This window comes from Amphiprion ocellaris, chromosome 1 (genome assembly GCF_022539595.1).
Source record: "Amphiprion ocellaris isolate individual 3 ecotype Okinawa chromosome 1, ASM2253959v1, whole genome shotgun sequence".
Taxonomy (NCBI): domain Eukaryota; kingdom Metazoa; phylum Chordata; class Actinopteri; family Pomacentridae; genus Amphiprion; species Amphiprion ocellaris.
Window position 1 is genome coordinate 37541209 of NC_072766.1, and position 19736 is coordinate 37560944.

A 19736-nucleotide genomic window follows, 5' to 3' on the forward strand; every position below is an offset into this window, starting at 1 on the left:
CATCATTGGAAATGAGGGCATCCCTCAGTGATTCCTCGAGATTTAAAAACAGCTTGAATGAATGAATGAAAAAGGTGTTGAAGCAGCCATTATTATTGTTAACTGACCACCCACTTCTGTATATAAGCCAAACCTTAGTGGTGGAGGAAGAATCAGAAATAAAAGTTCTCAATATGCACAATGGCCCACGTCCATCTTACATAATTATACAGTTGTAGTTTTGAATTATTCTTACTAATGCTTTCACGTTTAACCAATATGTTACTGTTGCAGATAATTTAACCCTCATCAGTACACAAGGCAAAACCTATTAATCCGTACACTTGGGGTCTGCGCTGGACCCCAGTAGTATTTCATCTGTTTCACATTTCTGTACCTGTCCATATCCTCTCAATAAATATTTTCCTAAAATGTGTGCCGTCTATAGATACAAATATGAAAGAAACAATGAAATTACTATTGATGATTACTGACATGTATTGCTTACAGTATTAGTGTAAGAACTCCTGAATTGAAATGAAACATAATGCAACTGAAGCAGTCATCACAAGAGCAACATGACCAAAACATACATAAATAAAAGATGCACAGTCTGGCTGGAGTCCGCATGGACCCCAAACGATTTCGTAATACATACACCACAAACCTGGTTACAATCAAATAAGCTTTGGTGTATGTGAAGGCAACTATGTGAGTGACAACTACCTAAAGGGACTGAAAAATGAACTTGTAAATAAAAAAATATGACAGGTCATATACCCCTGGGGTCTGCATGGGCCCCAGGTGTACTGATGGGGGTTAAGGGTGTGCTGAACCACTTATTTAAGGTCATATTTTAGAAATGATTACATGTTTTGTAGGAAAAGTTTAAATCTGCAAATTAACTAATACATGTAGATGGCATATAGTTAAATATACACATCGACCATAAATACCTTAAATTCCACTTTTTCAAGGCTTGTGCATTTTCTCTTTTAGTGTATGTTGTCATAAAGGTGATAATTCTCTTTTAAGCTCACTATTGAAGTTATAGTGATTGGTGATGAAGTTTTCCTAATATTTGTCCACCTCGGGTTGTCCAGGTCAACCGTAACAGAAAATGTAGACACTTCGTAAAAGTAGAATTTATTACAAAGGTGTTGCTCGTTGAGTGTATATTTGTACATATTCCCCTCTGAAATTTCATAGATGTATGAAATAGGTGAAAACGCATAAGAAAAGTACAAGTTCAGTCATGAGAAAATGGTCTTTCACCGCTGCTAAAAGTAAACTGTCCATTTTTTAAAACTAATCTAAACTCATAATTAAACTCTTCCCACAACCTAATATGAAAATGTAAACACAAAAATGAAAAATATTGTATTTTCTTTTACAGTTATTATATTTTAGATTGAATTTGTGTCTTTTGTTGTGTACATGTGTAGGTTGTTTTTAAATATATAACACAACCAACCCAAAATCTGGTCCTTGGAATAGTTGGAGCTTGGTGGAATGCCTTTCTCCTGAAAAACCAAAAAAACAAACCAACATGATTGTAGTTTTTTGTGTGTGTTGCACAAACATCAAATATATATTGATAGTGTAGCAATACAACAATGTTCATTCATTCAGTTTCTGAACACAACATACACACAGAAACACACAGGCTTCCTCAGATCACTCACAGCAAACAAAAACACAGGTCACCTCAGTCCCTTTTAGAGGAAAATGTTGAAAACCGATCCACCCACCCACACCAGCCGCACAGCAGATAAGCCAGTTAGCTTTGATGTGTGCATGAATTGGGAAAGTCTCGTATTTCCAGGAAGCGGAGGGGATTTATTTGGGCTGGTGCTGACTCTGGCTCCGCTAACTGCTGTTTGTTTGGCCCACAGCTGGCACTCATGGTATGCATGTTCAATAAAGGTTACACAACGGTGCACTGTACCCACTTTATTTGTCTGCTTATTGATGTTTCCTTTTACTTGGGAGTGCAGAGATGATTCAGGGGAGTGCTTAGAGGTTTCTGAACTGTCTGCTCCTTTTGATTATTAGTTGGCTAGGTCCTCTGGAAAATATTTGTTAAACAATGACAAGAGGTTTCAATTCTGTGTGTGAGTTTGTGTGCGCTGTGCTGTTGTTCCTCTGCTTTAATAAGACTCAGAGAACTGGGACATGTTTTAGAAAGTCCTCACTTTTTCAGAAGACTGTCGGAGGGTAGAGTCTTGGGCTTAGGCTTAATTTGTTTTGTTTTGTATTTTTAGTGTTTTGTATTTCTTTTACAAAGTTTCTATCCTGTTTTGTGTCTTGCTGTTTTGCACATACTTTTGTTGCTGCTGGTCTTATAACATGCATACTTTGGTCAACTCAGGTTGTTTTGAAATGTGCTACAAAAACTTGATTTGATTCAGAATAAAGTTTAGCTTCAGGTGTGACTCTGGGGTTAGGCTAATAAACTGATAGGCCAAACTCTGTAGGCAGATCAGAATCAGGATCAGTTTTGTAGCCAGGTAGGTTTTCAAATACGAGGAATCTAAAAAAAAAAAAAAAAAAAATCATCAGTTAACATGGCAAAACCAGGGAATTTTAATGATAAAAAGAGTAATAGAAATATTTAAAATGTGAAGCAAAGTGCAAATATGTTACCTGTTTGTCTTTACACAGCATATGATGTAAGCAACATGAGATGTGTGAAAAAGCTGTTTGTGTTAATGTAATGTGTGAGAGAGTGTCACTGGGGACTCTGGCCTTGTTAAAGAGTCCAGCGGCACAGTTACATGTGTGTGCACACGTGGGAGGGTGTGTGTGTGTGTGTGTGTGTGTGTGTGTATGTGTGTGTGTATGTGTATTCAGACATTGCTGCAAGGAGTTAATTGGGTAATTACAGCTGATTAGTTAAGCAGCAGAAAAATTCTTGGGAAATGCTTTGAAAGATTATGTCATTTTTCAGGCTTAAACAGCAAAAGTTTTCTGGGCAGAGTTGCTAACGGGAATATTTTCTGCTTTTCTTTGTCTTTTATTGTTGTACAGTTGATGTCTTTGGGTTTTATTTGTTGGTCAGATAAAACAGGTTCTCAGTAACAACGTCAAATTGGGCTTTAAGATACTGTGAACGGAGTATTTTTAGCAGTGCAACAGAATACAAAACTCAGTTTGGATCGTGAGATGGCTTTTCAGTCATAGATCAGATCATTTTTGGATAAGGGGAATGAAATAAATAAAAATGAATACTGCTGTAATTGTCACTGTTAACTACCTTCTTCTTGTGGACACAGAACGGCTTTGTATTGAGATCCAGTCAAGTTTTCCTTGCTGAAGTGAACATGGTTTCCACTACTGTTTGTCTGTACTCAGAATTACTCAAAACCCACCAAGCTGAATTTCATGAAACTTTGTGGAGAGGTGGAGCATGACCAGTTAAATTTTGGTGTGGATTCGGATCACTCTCTTTGAAATAGTTTTGGTTAAAGGAAACGGCTGCATTGAAACCATATTTCACACTTTTATGGTCGAACTTTGCAAATAGTCTGCAGGTCACATGCCTGCCAAAGTGTGAGTGGTGATCTGTGTGAATCACGTTAGACCACTTTATTCACAGCATCAAGTTTTCTTGTCTTAAAAAAATTAGTTAAAACATTGGTGCAGCTAATAATACCGATAACCGTTAGCACCAGACCTGATCTCTGAGGCTGCAGAAGTGGAGAGTCATGTTGGTTTTTCTTTTAGACTTGCAAAATATTGTCATCTAGCTGTGGGAATATTGCATCGCAAACATAAGAGCTTCACAAAGACATGCGGCATGCCTTTCGACTGTTTATAGATTGTTCAGTTACTGTAAGTGCGTACCAACTCTCTAGTATCTCAGTGACACTGAGGCTAACAGTATAACCGCAGATCTAATTTTCTGTTGTAGGTTTATGGTGCTGCCATCCAGTTCTATGAGCCCTACCCACCAGAGTGTCTGACCGATCAGCAGCTCTGCCAGCTGGGTCTCCTGAGCCCAGACAAACCCCCCTCCACCTCCAGCACAGCAGCTGCTGCCCCCAACAGCACCACGAACAGCAGCACCAGCCCTCGCTCGGTCCACACCAACAAGTGCATCTGCCTGCTCTCCCACTGGCCCTTCTTCGACGCTTTCCGCAAGTTCCTCACATTCCTCTATCGCTACTCCATCTCCGGCCCTCACGCCCTGCCCATCGAGAAGTGAGCCCTCCCTTGTTTTCGCTTTATTTTGCTATTTTATGCTCGGAAATTTCACATATTATACCTTAGTCATAGCCAATGTGTCTTTTTCACCATGAAAATATAGCTTCATCTGATAATATTTCAAATATAAAATTTTTCTTTGGCAAAAGTGCAAGTTTCTTGTATTGGAATTCACTGTATAGTGTCATTAAATCAAAACAGTTATCATCAGTCTGTAAAGTTCAGTGCATTTCAAGGGCTGATGGTCACACCTGCTGTTTTCCCTTGATTTCATAACTAAAATATTTGTATTTATGCCCTAGAAAGAATTTGGCTTTTTATTCATTTTTTTTTTTTGACATTTGGGGGTTCACCAGTGATAAAATAGCTGCATGAATGGAAAACACATCACCAGGGTAGAGTTGATTTAGGATTCTTGAAATTACCAGGTAATGTGTAACAGAAAGTGCTTTTCATGTTTCACTGCTGCTCATAACTCAAGGTGTTTGCCCTGATGGATTACTCAGCCGCCCACTGCTGTTATTTTTGGCCTCACTTCCCTCTAATTCTTCTTTTCCCAGGCACATCTCTCACTTTATGCACAAAGTTCCCTTCCCATCTTCTCAGAGGCCTCGCATCCTGGTGCAGGTGAGTTTTAATTGCGACAGTAAAACTCTGATGTTTACAGTGCTTTTTAGAAGCCGGGTAATCATCATTTAGCAGAAAGTTGCATCGCTTTCTGAAGGTGTCTTAGATTGCCTGAGGGTACAGTAGTTTAGGTGCCTCCATTATGGATGAACATTTAAATGATTCAGTGCAGGCTTTTTGTGCTCGGTTGGTTTTATCTCACTTTTCAGCTTTTCTTTAGCTTTCCCCTCATGACAGCCTGATGTTGAGCCAGCCAGTGTCTTCTCCTTTGCCGCTCAGGTAAGAGATTTTCTGGTTACAAGTGATTTTTAATGTTAAATGGAAGGGCAGTTGTATTTAAAACCTAGGCCACCTCTGGGCAAATTACATATTTGTGCATTTTTGAAGTGCAAAGAAGTAAGCACACCACCTGCAACGTTAATTAAAAATGAGCGTTTCTTCAAATGTAAAAGCAATTTTTATATCTTGACATTAAAAAACACATAGAAGAAAACAGTAATTGTGGCATGTGGCCCCCCAACTCCTAGTAACACATCGTCAGCTACGAGTCTTATCATCCTGATATATGGTATTTTCTGCCGCTTTTCCTTGTGGATCACTTCAAGTTCTGCAATATTTTAGTCTGCCTTGCACACAGAGCAACTCATTTTTTTTATGATACTCAAGTCAGAGACTGTAGGGGCCACTTTAGAAGCTTCATCTTGTGTTTTTTGATGCAGTTTATGGTGTATTTTAAGATCTGTTTTGCATCATTGTTCTGTTGGAGAAAGCAGCTTTTTCATTGCTTCTTCCTTGACTGACTAGATGATGAACGCATTCTGAATTTTCAGATTTTTAGTGGAATCCAGTGTTTCCAGTGCCACAGGCTATCACACAAGCCCACAGCAGAATAGTTGCTGACCTGGAAGGCAAAACTCTTGATTTATTGGTCAATGCATGTTCGAACCATCACCTACTGTCATGACTCTAAGAATGCGATTGTGAATATAAGTGAATGAAATGAGTTTCCTCTGTAAAGTGGCTAGACTCAGTCTTAGAAATTAGACACGAAGGTTGGACATCCGGAGGGAGTTCAGAATAGAACAGCTGGTCCTTCATGTTGAAAGGAGCCAGCTGAGGTAGTTTGGGCATCTGATTCCTCCTAGGCGACTTCCTTTGGAGGTTTTCCTACTGGGAGGAAGCTCCAGGGTAGAACCACAACTCGCTGAAGAAATTATATAATGTCTTGGGATCCCCTTGGAGGAACTGGAGAGTGTTGCTGAGGAGAGTGACATCTGGAAGTATCTGCTTAGTCTCCTACCACCACAACTTGACTATGGATAAGTGGAAGAAGATGGATGTAAGAATGGATGGATTAAGATGCTACTTTCGCTTTTTCTCCAAGCAGATCTTCGGTGATTGTTGCCACAGAGCTCATTTTGAATTTCATCTGTCCACAGCAGCTGTTTCCAAACTGACTTATTCAGATATCACTTGGCTCTGCAGACTTCAGACATTGAGTTTTTTTGATGAGGTTATAGCTAGAGTCCTTAATATGACTCATCCAAGTTGACCCTGTTTGTACCTCAGTGGCACACCACCACATCTTCCTTCCTTCCTTCCTTCCGTCCTTCCGTCCGTCCTTCCGTCCGTCCGTCCGTCCGTCCGTCCGTCCGTCCGTCCATCCATCCATCCATCCATCCATCCATCCAAACCTGAAAACCCACCACTAAAGTATCCTGACACGAAATCTATGGGAAAGTTATGAACATCACAAACCCTTCCCTCAAAAGAACCAATTATCTGCTTTGTAACAGTTTCTGTTTCTGATCAGATTTGACTGGTGATTCTCTACATGCACTTTTTGCAGTATGGTGACCATTTAAACTGCAGTTATGGCTCTCTTCATTCATTTAGAAAGAGGCCTGGTCTTGTTGGCCTGAAATCACAGCCTAGGGGGTTACCAAGATGAGTGCCAAGTGGTAGGATTTGCCCACAAGGACTTTGCTGAACCTTTCTGCAGCTCATTTGCAGTATTATAGTGGTTTCATTTCTTTTTCTCCCCAGCAGAAGTGCAGTTTTATCTAAAAGTGTTCTTCCTCTTTCAGATCTCATCCTTAACCTCCACAGTTCTCCTTAGCTACCATTTCTTAGTGACATTTTCAAAGTGGAAGTTGCAAGCTGGAAGTGCTTTGATATCTTTTAATAGCCTTCCCGGCTTTGGAGACATCAATTAGCTTTATTTTCAGATCCTCAGCTGTTTGCTTTGTGCGACTCAAGGTTGTTGAGTGTTACCACAAGATGTGAAGAGAGAGAATTATCAAGGTCAGAGACACCTGATATTTTTTAAGTTCATGAAATACAAAGTAGCAGTGAATTAACATTTGTAAAGAAATATGTGTGATATTTGCAGAGGTTGTATTTTACCGTTATTCACTCTAAAAAGCTGCAAAAATGTAATTTGCTCAGATGTCAAGGTATTGCAGAAAATGTGTGTTTTAACCTTGAAGATGCTGATGAATTCAAAGACATTTGTTGAGATGAGAAAAAATTGTCAAGTCTTAAATAGCATATAACATATTTTCTGAATAATCTATTTTATGCTCTCTGGGGAAAAGACATGCATGTGAGATTGGTGGCATCAAGAGCATTTTAGAACCTCAAAGCAGCAGAAAAGGTCTAGAGGCTGTACTTTATTGTAGTTCCTTCCAGAAATCTGGGCACTAGCAACTTTAATTGAGCTATGCACATTTCTGTGTTTCGTAGTGGCGGTCGGTTCTCCACTTTGCTCCAGAACCTCGGACCAGAAAACGCCGTCACCTTGCTGGTGTTTGCCGTCACAGAACACAAGATCCTGGTCCACTCGTTACGACCGGCTGTTCTGACCAGCGTCACCGAGGCTCTGGTGTCTGTAAGTTATTGCATTCAGCTGTACAGAGGAGTTTTACTCCCCACACCAACCAAAAGTGTGTCTCACTTCCACCATGTTACTGTTTGATATTTAATTTTAACATTTATTTTAAGTAAGCTGCAGCACCAACTGTTACATCGGCTATTTCTAATAGTATGCCTGTTATGGCACTTCTGTATTGTCCCTGCCTTTGGAGGATTCAAGAGAGACAAAATGAGGGAAACTCAAATATTTTGTTGAATGATGGGGCACAGGTGTGTAGCAGGTGGCTCTTCCAGCTTCAGTGATGTTATCAGAAGATGGTTTTGAGATACAGTTTTTTTCCCATAGCAGAAAACTACTCTGTAAATCTGACCACACCAGGAGTAGGCTGTCTGGCCAAGAGATCAGATGACATAGACAAAATCATGATCCGCAATCTGAATCTGAATTCTTCCACGTCATGACATGATCTGATGTGCATATGGTTGCCTGGATGCAAAATATGTCAATTCAGTTCCAGGCTAAAAGCCCAGCTGACAAACAGTAGTGATTCCCATCTTGTTGCTGCTAACCAGCTAGCCCCAGCCTGTCCAGTCTTGTGGTTCCCTGTCTGCAGGCTTGCCAAATACCTGTTGTAGCAGTCCACGGTGTCACTCAACTGCCTCTCCAGTAAGTCTCTTGTGCCGTGGATGAACTCCAACTTGACTGTCTTAGACTGCAGGTGGAGAGGCATCTGATTGACATGTGTGATCTGGTGAAGCTGCAGATAGAGCGACATGAAGCAGGCCGAGAATAGCCAAATAGCTGGCAGGACTGCACTTCAAATTCAGTTTAATCTTTGCTTATTTCACTTTTTATCAACATTATCTATATGATTCAACTGCAAAGTAGGTCATAAGCCTACATAAAGTCACTCACAATATGAGACTGTCAGATCCCCCACCCTTAGACACACTATATTTTCAATGTTTTTGTTTCTTTGGAACACTTCTAAACCAGCAACACGATAATGAAAGCACTGCAACTTAGTTCTAGGCAGTCATGGTAGGAGTCCTGTTATCTTTTTCTTCTAATGTTTCTCTTCTCCATCTTCATCTTCTCCGTCAGATGATCTTTCCGTTCCACTGGCCGTGTCCATATATTCCTCTGTGCCCCCTGGCCTTGGCTGATGTGTTGAGCGCCCCGTGTCCGTTCATTGTTGGAGTGGATTCTCGCTACTTTGATCTTTATGACCCACCACCGGATGTGAGCTGTGTCGACCTGGACACAAACACCATCTTCCAGTGAGTACAAAACCTAAAACCTTGTAATTGCTGTAGTTATTTAGGCAAGGAGTTGATGTAAAGAATGAAATCAGTAAAATGCAGATTTTTGCAGAACTAAACTCTCTGAAACCCAAACAGTTTCTGGGTATTTTTCACTCAGGTCACATTTTATTTACCATAGCCTCGTATTCCTTTGCAGTATAAAGTTCTGCACCTCTATGGAAACAGCACAGCCATGGCTACAAGCAGCGAGAACTCAAAAATGTCTTTGTGGTGTGTAAGAAATTTAGAATGCTATAAATTACACAAAAAGAAAAAAACTAATGTGGAATTTCTTTGATTATTTATTTTGCAAATATTGAAAAAAATGGAATAAGCATTTATGACATTTTTTCAAGTTTCCAAAGGTGTTACCAAATGGGGGAAATCATTTTAGCTGTAAATGCCATCAGTATTTTACTACTTACAGTTTCAATCTATTTTTATATTAATCTTGTATCTACACAGCCTGCACTTCAGCCCCGAAAAGTCCCTGAAATTTTGCAGCATGACTGCATGGCTTCTCGGTTGCACTGAAGAGTTCAGTTTTGTGGGAGGTGGGGTTGTTACTTTTTTCTTCTTCTTTTTTTTTTTTTTTTTTTTTTACAAAATCTGGTTAGTAAAAACAGTATGTTTTTGGCAGGTTGTTTGAATTTGACACAGAAAAAGTGCTTTTGATGACATACCACAATTGTAACCTTGGATTTGGTTAAGTTTTCTGTCAGTACAGGATGTCAGGTAGCTCAAGGATCCAACAACAGTTGATAGATTCTTTCTGTTTTTACAGTTTCTATGATTCCATGATTAATTACGTAATTATGGCTATTTTTTTTATTTTTTTTTTTACAAAGATAACCAGCCTTTGAATCCTGTTGGTGGGTTTTGGGATTCAGGGGGTTAATCTTCACCGTTTTCTGGCTTCTCATGATGAATGATGTATTGTGTCATTTTCTCTAGACTAAACTACAGTGCACTGATCCACACATATGCTGTGCAGCACTTCCTCAACATTTCTTTCCAGACCACAAAGCTGCCAGTTCAGGAATTCTAAGTTTAGCGACTAGATCGTTTTCCAATAGATTGGATGGAAATGCTTATTTCTGTAGTGTCAGACTCATTTTAATATGAAGAGAATGCAATTTTCCAGTGCTTCAGGTAAGGTCAGTAATGGTTCACATCATTTCTGGCCTCATTACTGGCCTCACAGCGTCGGGGTGGTCTGAGCTCCCCCAACCTGCCGCTGTCCCTGTTGGTTTTGGCCACTCAGCCTCTCGTGAGCTCAGTTTGTGCTTCTGCTTTTCCAGCAATGAAGATAAGCGAGCCCTCACGTGGAAGATCCTGCCAAAGAAAGCCTGTAAAAACCTAATGAATGTGCTGAGCAATCTCCACCAGCAGCTGGTTGATGGTGAGTACTGAGCTGATGTATGAGCTGGTGGGGAAAAATGATCGTAAAAATGTGTCAGTTTTCTGATTTTGTTGAGTGACTTTTTTGATGCATGTCAGGTAAAGCACAGTTTGTAAGCATTACCTTTAGTGGCTCTTTTCAGTTGATCTGAATAGAACGTGTCAGGGTTGAGAATTAACCTCCTCTTACATTCTGTTTTGTCCTTGTAAAAGCAACATTTGTACTTTTTCTGGCCTTCTGTGTAATCAAATATAATAAAAAAGCATCTATATATCACTGATTAAGGTCTACAAAGGGTTTGTTATGCTCCATTCATCATATTTAGTGTTTGATTCTGTTGTCTTTACCATTTTCTCTCCATTAAGTCTGCATTGTTATGCTCTCATTCAACTAACTGAATGCCAGCCATAATCCCATCATAGCATAATATCCTAATTACCCGTCTGCCCTGCTGTGGCGCTCGCTGTGTTATTGTCAACTTTGTCTGCGATTCGAGAGCCACACTCTCTGAGACCATGAAACCTGCTGCTTATTGAGCTGGATAAATTGAATAAATGAATTTTCTGATTCAGTGAAGTTGAAAATCTATCCAGTCGCTGCCAGAATGGCTGAATATTGATATGCGTGCCAGAGGTTTTAGTTGAGACAGTTAAGCCTGTTGGACCTTTGGAAAAGCAGATATCAGTACGAGGTTATTCATTGTAAATTACATAATGCTAATCCTCATTTGCCACAACTGACTGAAAGTCTAGCTTCACCCTTCAGCTCTGACCAGAACTCCACCTTCTGCATGATTTGGTCGAGTGCTAAAAGTAGGTAATGGACTCTGAAGGCGTGGATGTGTGAGACAGGAGTTGCAGAGTTTATCTCCAACGTCAGTCAGACCAGTCAAAAGGTTAGGGTTAGTATCTGTAACAGTTAAAAGTATTTGTAAGTCAGTTTTGACTGGTTAAAATAATAGTTGCAGATATCTCAAATGCCATTATGATTACCCTGAATTGTTGTTGCTCATGCAAGGCTTCCCATTGGATACTGGTGCAGCAAAACAGTCACAAACACTGTTAGCAGAAGCAATGTTGGTTGCTGTAGTGGATAATGGTTAGAAGATGCAGAGAAATACGACAGACTTATCAGAAAGAAGTTTATGGAGAACAAGAATTTTAATTAATTGGAGACTTGTGATCTAAATTTACTACAATGTTAGCCTCAGGCGGCTCTGACAGTTTGTCATCTGTAGTTACAGTTGCAGTAGCATAATATGTTCTAAATGCAAGTCACCTCAACCTCCCGCTTGCCGTCGCTTCTGTCGTAACTACAGATGCCTGCAACATAATTTTGTCTGGTCAAAACTGTAATTTTGGATATCTGTAATTACATTTTCACTGGGTAGAATTCCACTTTGAAAGCTTGACAATGTAATTCAGACTAGTTCAAACTGAATTCAAGATATCTGAAAAGGAGAATGTTGATATCTTGAATTGAGGGATATTAAAGATATATTTAACTGGAATTATGGCTAGTCAGATTTAAACTGTAAATATCTGAAACTGGAATCGCAACTAGGCATGATTCAGCTGCAGAAAACTGAAATACACATTGCAGTTATCTGTAACGACAGACTCCATCCACATAAATGGTAAAAGTGACAATTCGTCCGAAAAGAATGGCAATGTTATTCAATGTAGCTATTAAGGGGAGGGAAAATTGGAAGCAATGCAAAGTCTGCCACACCTCTGCCACAGAGGGCTTTTCTGAGGTGAAGGACTTTTGCCCTCCAGAACCTCTGAAGTGGACATTGCTGTGGTGGAGTACCAGGGTGGTCCAGAGCTGTATCAGTTTAAGCTGTTGGTTCTAGTTCGAAGCCGCAGCTCTCGGCAGGAAGACAAAATTACAAGAGAGGAAGAAACAGTCTCTGAGTGGTAACCTTAGTAAGAAGGAAGGTAGAATGAGGCTCTGAAGGGAAAGAATGCAGCCCAGAGCTCAAGTCCAAACCTTTATACCAAAACTGAAAAATAAGAAGTAGAAGTGTCATAAAAAAATAGTGGAAACGCCTGTGAATGATGAGTCTCTATCAGGATATACTGGATAAAGATTGCAGTTTTACACAGATTATAGCATACTAACTTTTTTTTTTCCATTAAAATATATTAAATCAAGACAGAATTAAGTACAGTGTTGTTCCTGTATCCCACTGGCATTTATGATTATGGCTTTTGTGGCCAGCAATATCAATGCATGACAAACAAAACTAAGTGAAGTGTTGTATCACAGTAGAGTTATATCATTTAGTTTAAAGCTCAAAAAACATGTTGTAGTCTGCAGTCCCTCTTTACACACTTAAACCAGTGCACAGGAATGAGGCCTTTCAGTACATGAGCTTTGGTCACAGTGACTTCATCAGAATGCAAATGATGCAGCTTTTTCAGAAGCGGCCTCAGTCAGACGTCATGATTCAACTTTGATGGGAACATGAACCTTGAGATGCTAATATGCGGTGGCAGCTTCTGAAATGTATTCTTCTGTCTCTGCAGGTCAGTGCCGGCCTGATGGGCTGCTGGAGCTGAGCATGAGCGATACGTCAGAGCTGAGCTGTGGGAAGAGTCTCCACAGCCTGGAGCTGGAGATCCAGGAAGCCTTCCTGCGCTTCATGGCAGCCATATTGAAAGGCTACCGCTCCTTCTTGCGACCGATCACCCAGGCGCCGTCGGAGAAAGCAACGGACGCCAGCTCACTCTTTGACCTACAAGGTATCTGAGAAAATGTCACTCCGAACACTTGTTGCCAAAATCTCAGAAACAAATTCTCCATATGCAGGATTTTAAACCCAGAGAGCCAAATTAGAGTCACGAAGGCAGCAGATTGGATGAATGAAGCCAGCTGTCCTTTTCCCTAGTGGCCTCTTCAAACTCCTCACACAGGAACCATAACAAGCCCACTACAGTGTAAAGAGCCAATTTTTCTCTCAGGCAGAAATTTATCTGAATGATTCCCACAAATGTGTTTACATGACTGCGCAACCCTTAATACCAATAAGCCAAAAGAAGGGTTTTTGTCATGTGTAGGACCAGATACTCCTTCTCTAACTCCCAGGAAGGATTGCGCTGATTGAGTGCTTGATGGAATTATTGGTTTGCTGTGCTTCATAGTGAATTAACACTCAAAAACCCATACTTTGTACAGTTTATGCAGCATATACACATTTTAGTGTTTAGTCAACAAACAGAATAAAAGGGGAAGAACCTTGAGAATGTTTTGACTGATGTCCAAAGTGGTATTTACTTGTTTTTTAACCACTATTTTTTTAGGTTGACAATGAACTTTCTCACTTTCACTGTCAAATGATGACGTCAAACCCTTTTAAAGTGAATTATATTGCTTTTGGAAGGAACTTGTTTGTACTCATGCAGATGGTTGGCTTCAATCTGATGAAATGTGTTTCATCCCTGGCATGTTTCTTGTTATTTCCCCTTCCCTCTGGTGAACCGGATTGTAACAAAGTACGCTTCCGAGCCTGAAGCGGATTAATTGATTGATTAATTTAATAGAATAGTATTTAGAATAGAAAGTGTTTATAACTTCAGGAACAAGATGCCTTTTAGTGATGTTGTTTTCTTTTGTATAAGTAGTTTCCTCTCCCCTCAGTTCCTCGTTTTTGTTGTAGAATCTGTGTTGTTAATATTGTGTTTACCTACATTTTTTATTTAAAAAACAATATCAGTTGTGGTTTAAACAGCGTCTAGTTGGCTGCTTCTTGTTAGTTTCTCATTCATTTAGAGGGCTGGGTTGTAACAGAGCTAACAAGGGATCAGAAAATGTTAAGCAGTCAGGTTTTGTGGTAGCCCTAGTGTCATCACAATATCAAAGTTATGACTGTGATATAAGACCTGCCTTAATATATTGATACCAATGATAGTGCAGCAAAAACTACATCATAAAAAGTAGTGGGATAATAAATAGCAGAATATGGAAATTTGTGTATAAGTTATTTAAATAAAAAATGACAATATTTTGCCAATGCAAGGTGGTGGAGGATGTGAAAAAAGCCACAAAACAACCACCACAACTACAGGAACTCTTCATTAAGATCATCTCTGTATATGTTCCTGTTTCTCCACCATCACAGTGTTGCTCATAAAATGATGAATCCCTGCAAACATAAGGGCAGCAGTTGCATTGCAATCACCCACTTTTACTCTTTCTGCAAGTTGGTCATTTATAAAAGGTGTTTTTTTTAGCAGCTTACAAGTTAGTCTTAGTTAATGTTGCCAGTTGTAGATGCTTTTTTGGCTCAGTTAACTAAGACGATAAAGCCAAATTAAAGAATAGTTATTGCCGTTAATTGCCTTGTCAAACTGATGGCGAAAAAGTTACAATCACTGACCTGTCACTGTTTGAAGCCTGTGTAGAAGTTGGTTTTTCCATTGGAGAGGTGTTCTGCTAAGTTGGACATCTTCAATCCTTCAGTTTGGGTTTGCACAGCTTGTAGAGATGGTTTTGCGGTGTCTTTGGAATTGCCTGACTGTTCTCAGTAAGCAAAATAATGCCGTATTTTGTTTTGTGCATCTTCTTTCCATTGGCAATCGGAAAAGCACTTGTTTTTGCAGCCATGCCTTTTTGTTTTATCGCTATAAAATCTGTATTGTGCTTATGGGGTAAGAAAAAAACGATTGGCATGCCCCCTATGCCTGCAAGGAGTTAAAGCAAAACGCTGCTCAAACACACTGCCCCGCTGACAAACACTGAAGCAACTCAGAAAATACAACTTTTAGTAGAACTCTGACATTCTTAAAGTGTGTGTACTAAAAACTAGTGAGTACTGTTGTTGTAACAGCAGGGTATTGCATTACCTTTCTAATATAAGTATACCGTGCAACACTATAAAGGCCAGTAAAAAATGCAGTATAATTTCTCATACAGCTCTACATTCCCACCACAGCATTCCCAGTTCCCAGCCCACTAATGGTCCCATCGCTAATGTTATTGCCTCCAATTTTTTCTGCAAGCATCTGGAAACCACTTGACATCTCATGTGCAGCCAGTTCTTTACATCATGACTCGCTCAAGGTCCTTGGGACTAAGAGGAGGACTTTTATTTACTTAGATGTAAGTGACTGATTTAAAAGATGCAACAGCAGAACTGAGGCCAGTGACTGAGAACCTGTGGGCATGTTGGAGCACATTGACCAGTACAGTTGGATCATATTGTCCAGAAAAGTTCAGTTTGCACCACTTTCTCATCATTACTCAGACTGTGAAGTCAGTTGACTCATAGGCATACAGTTACAGTGAATGATTAGCGCTAATGACTCTGAATATATAAACTAACACCACATCATCTGTCACGCCTTCTTTCCCTACAGCTGGCCGGCCTCAAAAACAGATGGTGTTGTTTAATACATGAGCTTTCATAAGTGTCCGTCCCCACCTGTGAGTAAACACACACAGAACGTGTTTGGGTAGGAAGGCTGGAGAAGATGCTGGAGGTTAAAGGATGTTTGCAAACTGAAGGTTAGTCGGTTTGCCTCACAGCTGCTGAAATGCGCCAGAGGTTTGAGTTTGGCCTCTGGATGGGAGCCTGTGAACGCTGGTTGACATCACAGCTGAGAGGAGTCGGGGTGATATCATGGCTGCTACACTGGAGGATAGCTGCAGCCAAGGTCGCATCCAGTCTGAGTTATGTGAACCAGCAAACACAAATGGTTGCAGTACGTTACATAACGACCTGAGGAAAGACGTAGCAGCTCATGCATCATCCGTGAACCCCTGACCGTTGTTGGACCTGACATCCATAACAGCAACAAATTACACAGCCTGTTAATGCGTCCGTGTAGACTATTATTTCAGTTTCCCTCCTTCCTCCCTGAAAATGGCGGTTTTCTCCATGATATGATTATAGTGCTTTCACCCCAGCATCTGCGACTTTGACAGTTTTACATGCCGGCTGCATCTGCGCTTGTTTTTCTCCTTAGAGAGTAAAAACTCGCAAGGCAGCCGATAAACAAACATTACAGAGAAAGCACAGCTAGATATTGTGGAATTGTATATTTATATATTTATAGCTGTCTACCCTCATGATAAACTCGATACTTGACAGATTTGTCTTCTTCTGCAGCGCTTTTTTATCTCCATCTGTGGTTTTGAGTTGATGGTAAATGCAAAAAATTGTCACCCAGCAGGTGCTATAAATGTGTTGATGTATTTCCTGGCCTCTGGTGTAAATATTGTTATGGGATATTTAAATATAGTTAAGTATAGAACAGTTTAATCAGGTGGTGAGAATTTGTTCTAATTTGTCCATGTAGCCTTTCATTTGTTACACTAATTGAAACAAATGGAATCCACGTGTACACAGTTTTTCCAAGTCCTTTCAGGAGTTACTAATGCTAATACAAATTTACTGCTTATATTTTTCCAACCTCTACAACTAGATGTTCGGAAATCCTAGGAAGATATTTCACCATGCTGAATGTATCTTCCAACTACTTACTGACATGTTTCTCTTTATACTGTTTTTCAGCCATGCCACATTTATTTTGTAGCTCAGTTATGCCTTATTTTGTTGTCAATTTCTCTAATTTGTTTCCATACTTGTCCTCTGTCTGCTTTGTGTAAACACAGCCTGCAGTTGAGGCGAATAGTCGCTGAATTTTTGTCACATGAAAGTTGGTTGCAGCAGAGTCATTCATGACTTCCCATTTGAGCTGAAGAGTCCAGAATGTGTAATTTTTTATGTATTTATTTATTTTTTTTGCAGAATTTGGTGCAAACACTTTGTTTAGGCAGATTATTAAAAGAGTAAACTGATAAAATATAGTACTTTTGTGCTTAGATTTGGTTAATTGTCCTCACAAACCACACCTTACTCATGATAGGTTCAAGACCGGTTGTAAAGTTGTGTTCTGTTTTTACATTTGTGAGGGGTTTTGGTGATGTTTAAAGACAACATTCATAGGATTAATAACATAACAGTCTTGTCCACAGATCTTCATTGGATAGTTGTATTTGAGTCGCAGTACAAAACAAAGAAAAGCAGCCAACACCTTGTGTTTGAAATGCTGTAATACTCTTGTTTTATTGGCAAATAAGCAGTCTTGCATAATCAGATGTGTCTCCACAACACTGTCGGTGCTGGAGAATGGTTTGACCGCACCTCATTATCATTCTGCTATAATGGGGGAAAAAACACTCTGGTTTGTTTGTGTTTCTTTGAACCAGTCACAATTGTTGTGCAGCAATAGTTCCTGCAAAACAGAGATGTTGGATCAAGTAGACCTGCGTTACTGAATAAAATCTTATTTAAAACTTTCCATTTTTACTGTAGGCTGCTGTTCAGAGATTGTTGCTTAGTGTACAAGAGGAGATTTTGTAAAACAATAACATACAAATAGTAGAAGGGAAGGAGAAATCTATGTTTAATGAGTGGCGGAAATGGCAGCCTTATACCTACAGTCTGGTGAGTCAGACTAGCAAATGGTAATTAATAAAAGGTCTAATCATTAAATTGCAATATAATCAGTCCCTCTGGACACTCCTAATGTTTTAGACTGTAGTGTGAGGCAGTACTTACTATAATGTAAAAAAGAAGTTGTAAAGAGTGAAGCTACTGAGAGGAGTTTTTGGTCAGAATCAACTGATGGTCCAGGCCACAAGTGGCCAGTGTCAGGATTAAAATATTTATCAGCAGCAGGAAGTATTCCACCTCCGTCCTGTGAGCCAGCGGCCATCCATCCTGCTCTCAGCCTCATCACAGCAGTGGCTTATTACTCAGTTAAGCTGCTTTCAGCATCTATTAAGGAAGCTCTTCACTGCGTTGTTGTACATCCCAAATTGGCCATTACACTAATAACACCGTGGCATGCATTAACCAAACCAAGACAAATGGAAGCTGTGTGTGCACAGCCTTTTATAGAATGATGGATTCTTTAACCACAAAATCACACACCTTTGGAAGAAGTCCCTAAATTGTCCTTGCAAATTATCCCCATACTTTTTGGGAAATGAAATGACTTTGTTAATAAACCTGCTGTTGTATCTTAAATTATCTCTGCTGGGCAAGGTTACTTTCATTTTTTAAAGGTTAACGTAAAGCATTTATGTCCTCAGGGTTCTTGAAGAGCCGCGACCGCTCGCACCAGAAGTTCTACTCTCTAATGACCAAGACCCAGATGTTCATCCGCTTTATCGAGGAATGCTCCTTTGTCAGCGACAAAGACGCCAGCTTGGCCTTCTTCGACGACTGTGTGGACAAGGTAAACTTTATTTGACATACTATAACATTCAGAATTCTGTACCTACAGTGTTAAAAATAGTCCTGTGAAAAAACAGTGAAATTGTGGCAGCAAAAGTGCCAGAAATAATGTTCAAAAATTCTGGAATATTGTTGAGTTAAAAAATTAAAAAAGAGACTGAAAATAATATCAAATACCAGAAAAATAAAAATGTAATTTTACAGTCACACACACATGAAAGAATTAATGACAATACAGATTTTTGACATTTACATTGTGTACAGTTTTGACCCTTTTTAAATTTTTTTTTACAACTAACATATAATTGATGTTTTTTCTGTGATTTTGCTAGATACTAAAATAATAAAAATCAGTAAATCACAGTTAAAATTTATTTACCATTGACCATTTTGTGCAAATATCGGTAAAATACAGTATGTTGATTTTACTGATTATTATCTGGAATTTAACAAAACAGCAAAAATCTGTGAAATAACACTAAATTGCAGCAAGGGCACCAGGAAAATAAGTTTAAAAACTGAAAAAATGATTAAAATAAATGAAAATAGTTGTATAATAATGATCTTTTTTACAGATTTAAATGCAGTAAACTAACTGTAAAAATACAAATGTTTGATGTGAACATTATGTGCAGTTTTGGCCTCTTTTTGACATTCGACATTTAAGTTAATACTTTTTTTGTGATTTTAACAGATATTTTCTGTAATTGAACAAAACAGAAAATCTGTAAAGTAATTGTTCAGTTTTTAATATATACAATTCTTCTTTCAAATACCAGTAAATATATATAATAATACATATATTTTTTTATTTTATTAGTTTTTATGTGTAATTTATGGGCGCTAAAAAATATGTCAAGAAAAGTGTAACCCTTTATTTATAAATATATATAATGAAGTAAATTATTGCACAATTTTCAGTCCTTAATATACTAAAAAAGTTTTTCTTTTCAAATGATGGCCAAAAAAGTAAAATAATGTTTTTTTTCTGATTCACATACAAATTTAATGTCTACACATTGTAAATGAACAAATAACCATTTATAAAAATGCTGATTTTTTTTTTAATGTGGACGCTGTTTAAAGTGTGGCCAG

General features: G+C 39.0%; 1 protein-coding gene across 10 annotated transcripts in view; it reads left to right on the forward strand.

Moving 5' to 3' along the window:
- Positions 1–19736, forward strand: part of LOC111575108 (C-myc promoter-binding protein-like) — a 110864-nt gene that overhangs the window by 45215 nt on the left and 45913 nt on the right. For all 10 annotated transcript variants that reach the window (XM_035952714.2, XM_035952715.2, XM_035952717.2 and 7 more), the window contains exons 6-13: positions 3893–4182; positions 4746–4812; positions 5033–5091; positions 7558–7702; positions 8792–8967; positions 10293–10393; positions 12925–13140; positions 18497–18642. In XM_035952714.2, the coding sequence (XP_035808607.2) occupies positions 3893–4182; positions 4746–4812; positions 5033–5091; positions 7558–7702; positions 8792–8967; positions 10293–10393; positions 12925–13140; positions 18497–18642 (1200 nt within the window). The remainder of the gene's footprint in view (positions 1–3892; positions 4183–4745; positions 4813–5032; positions 5092–7557; positions 7703–8791; positions 8968–10292; positions 10394–12924; positions 13141–18496; positions 18643–19736) is intronic.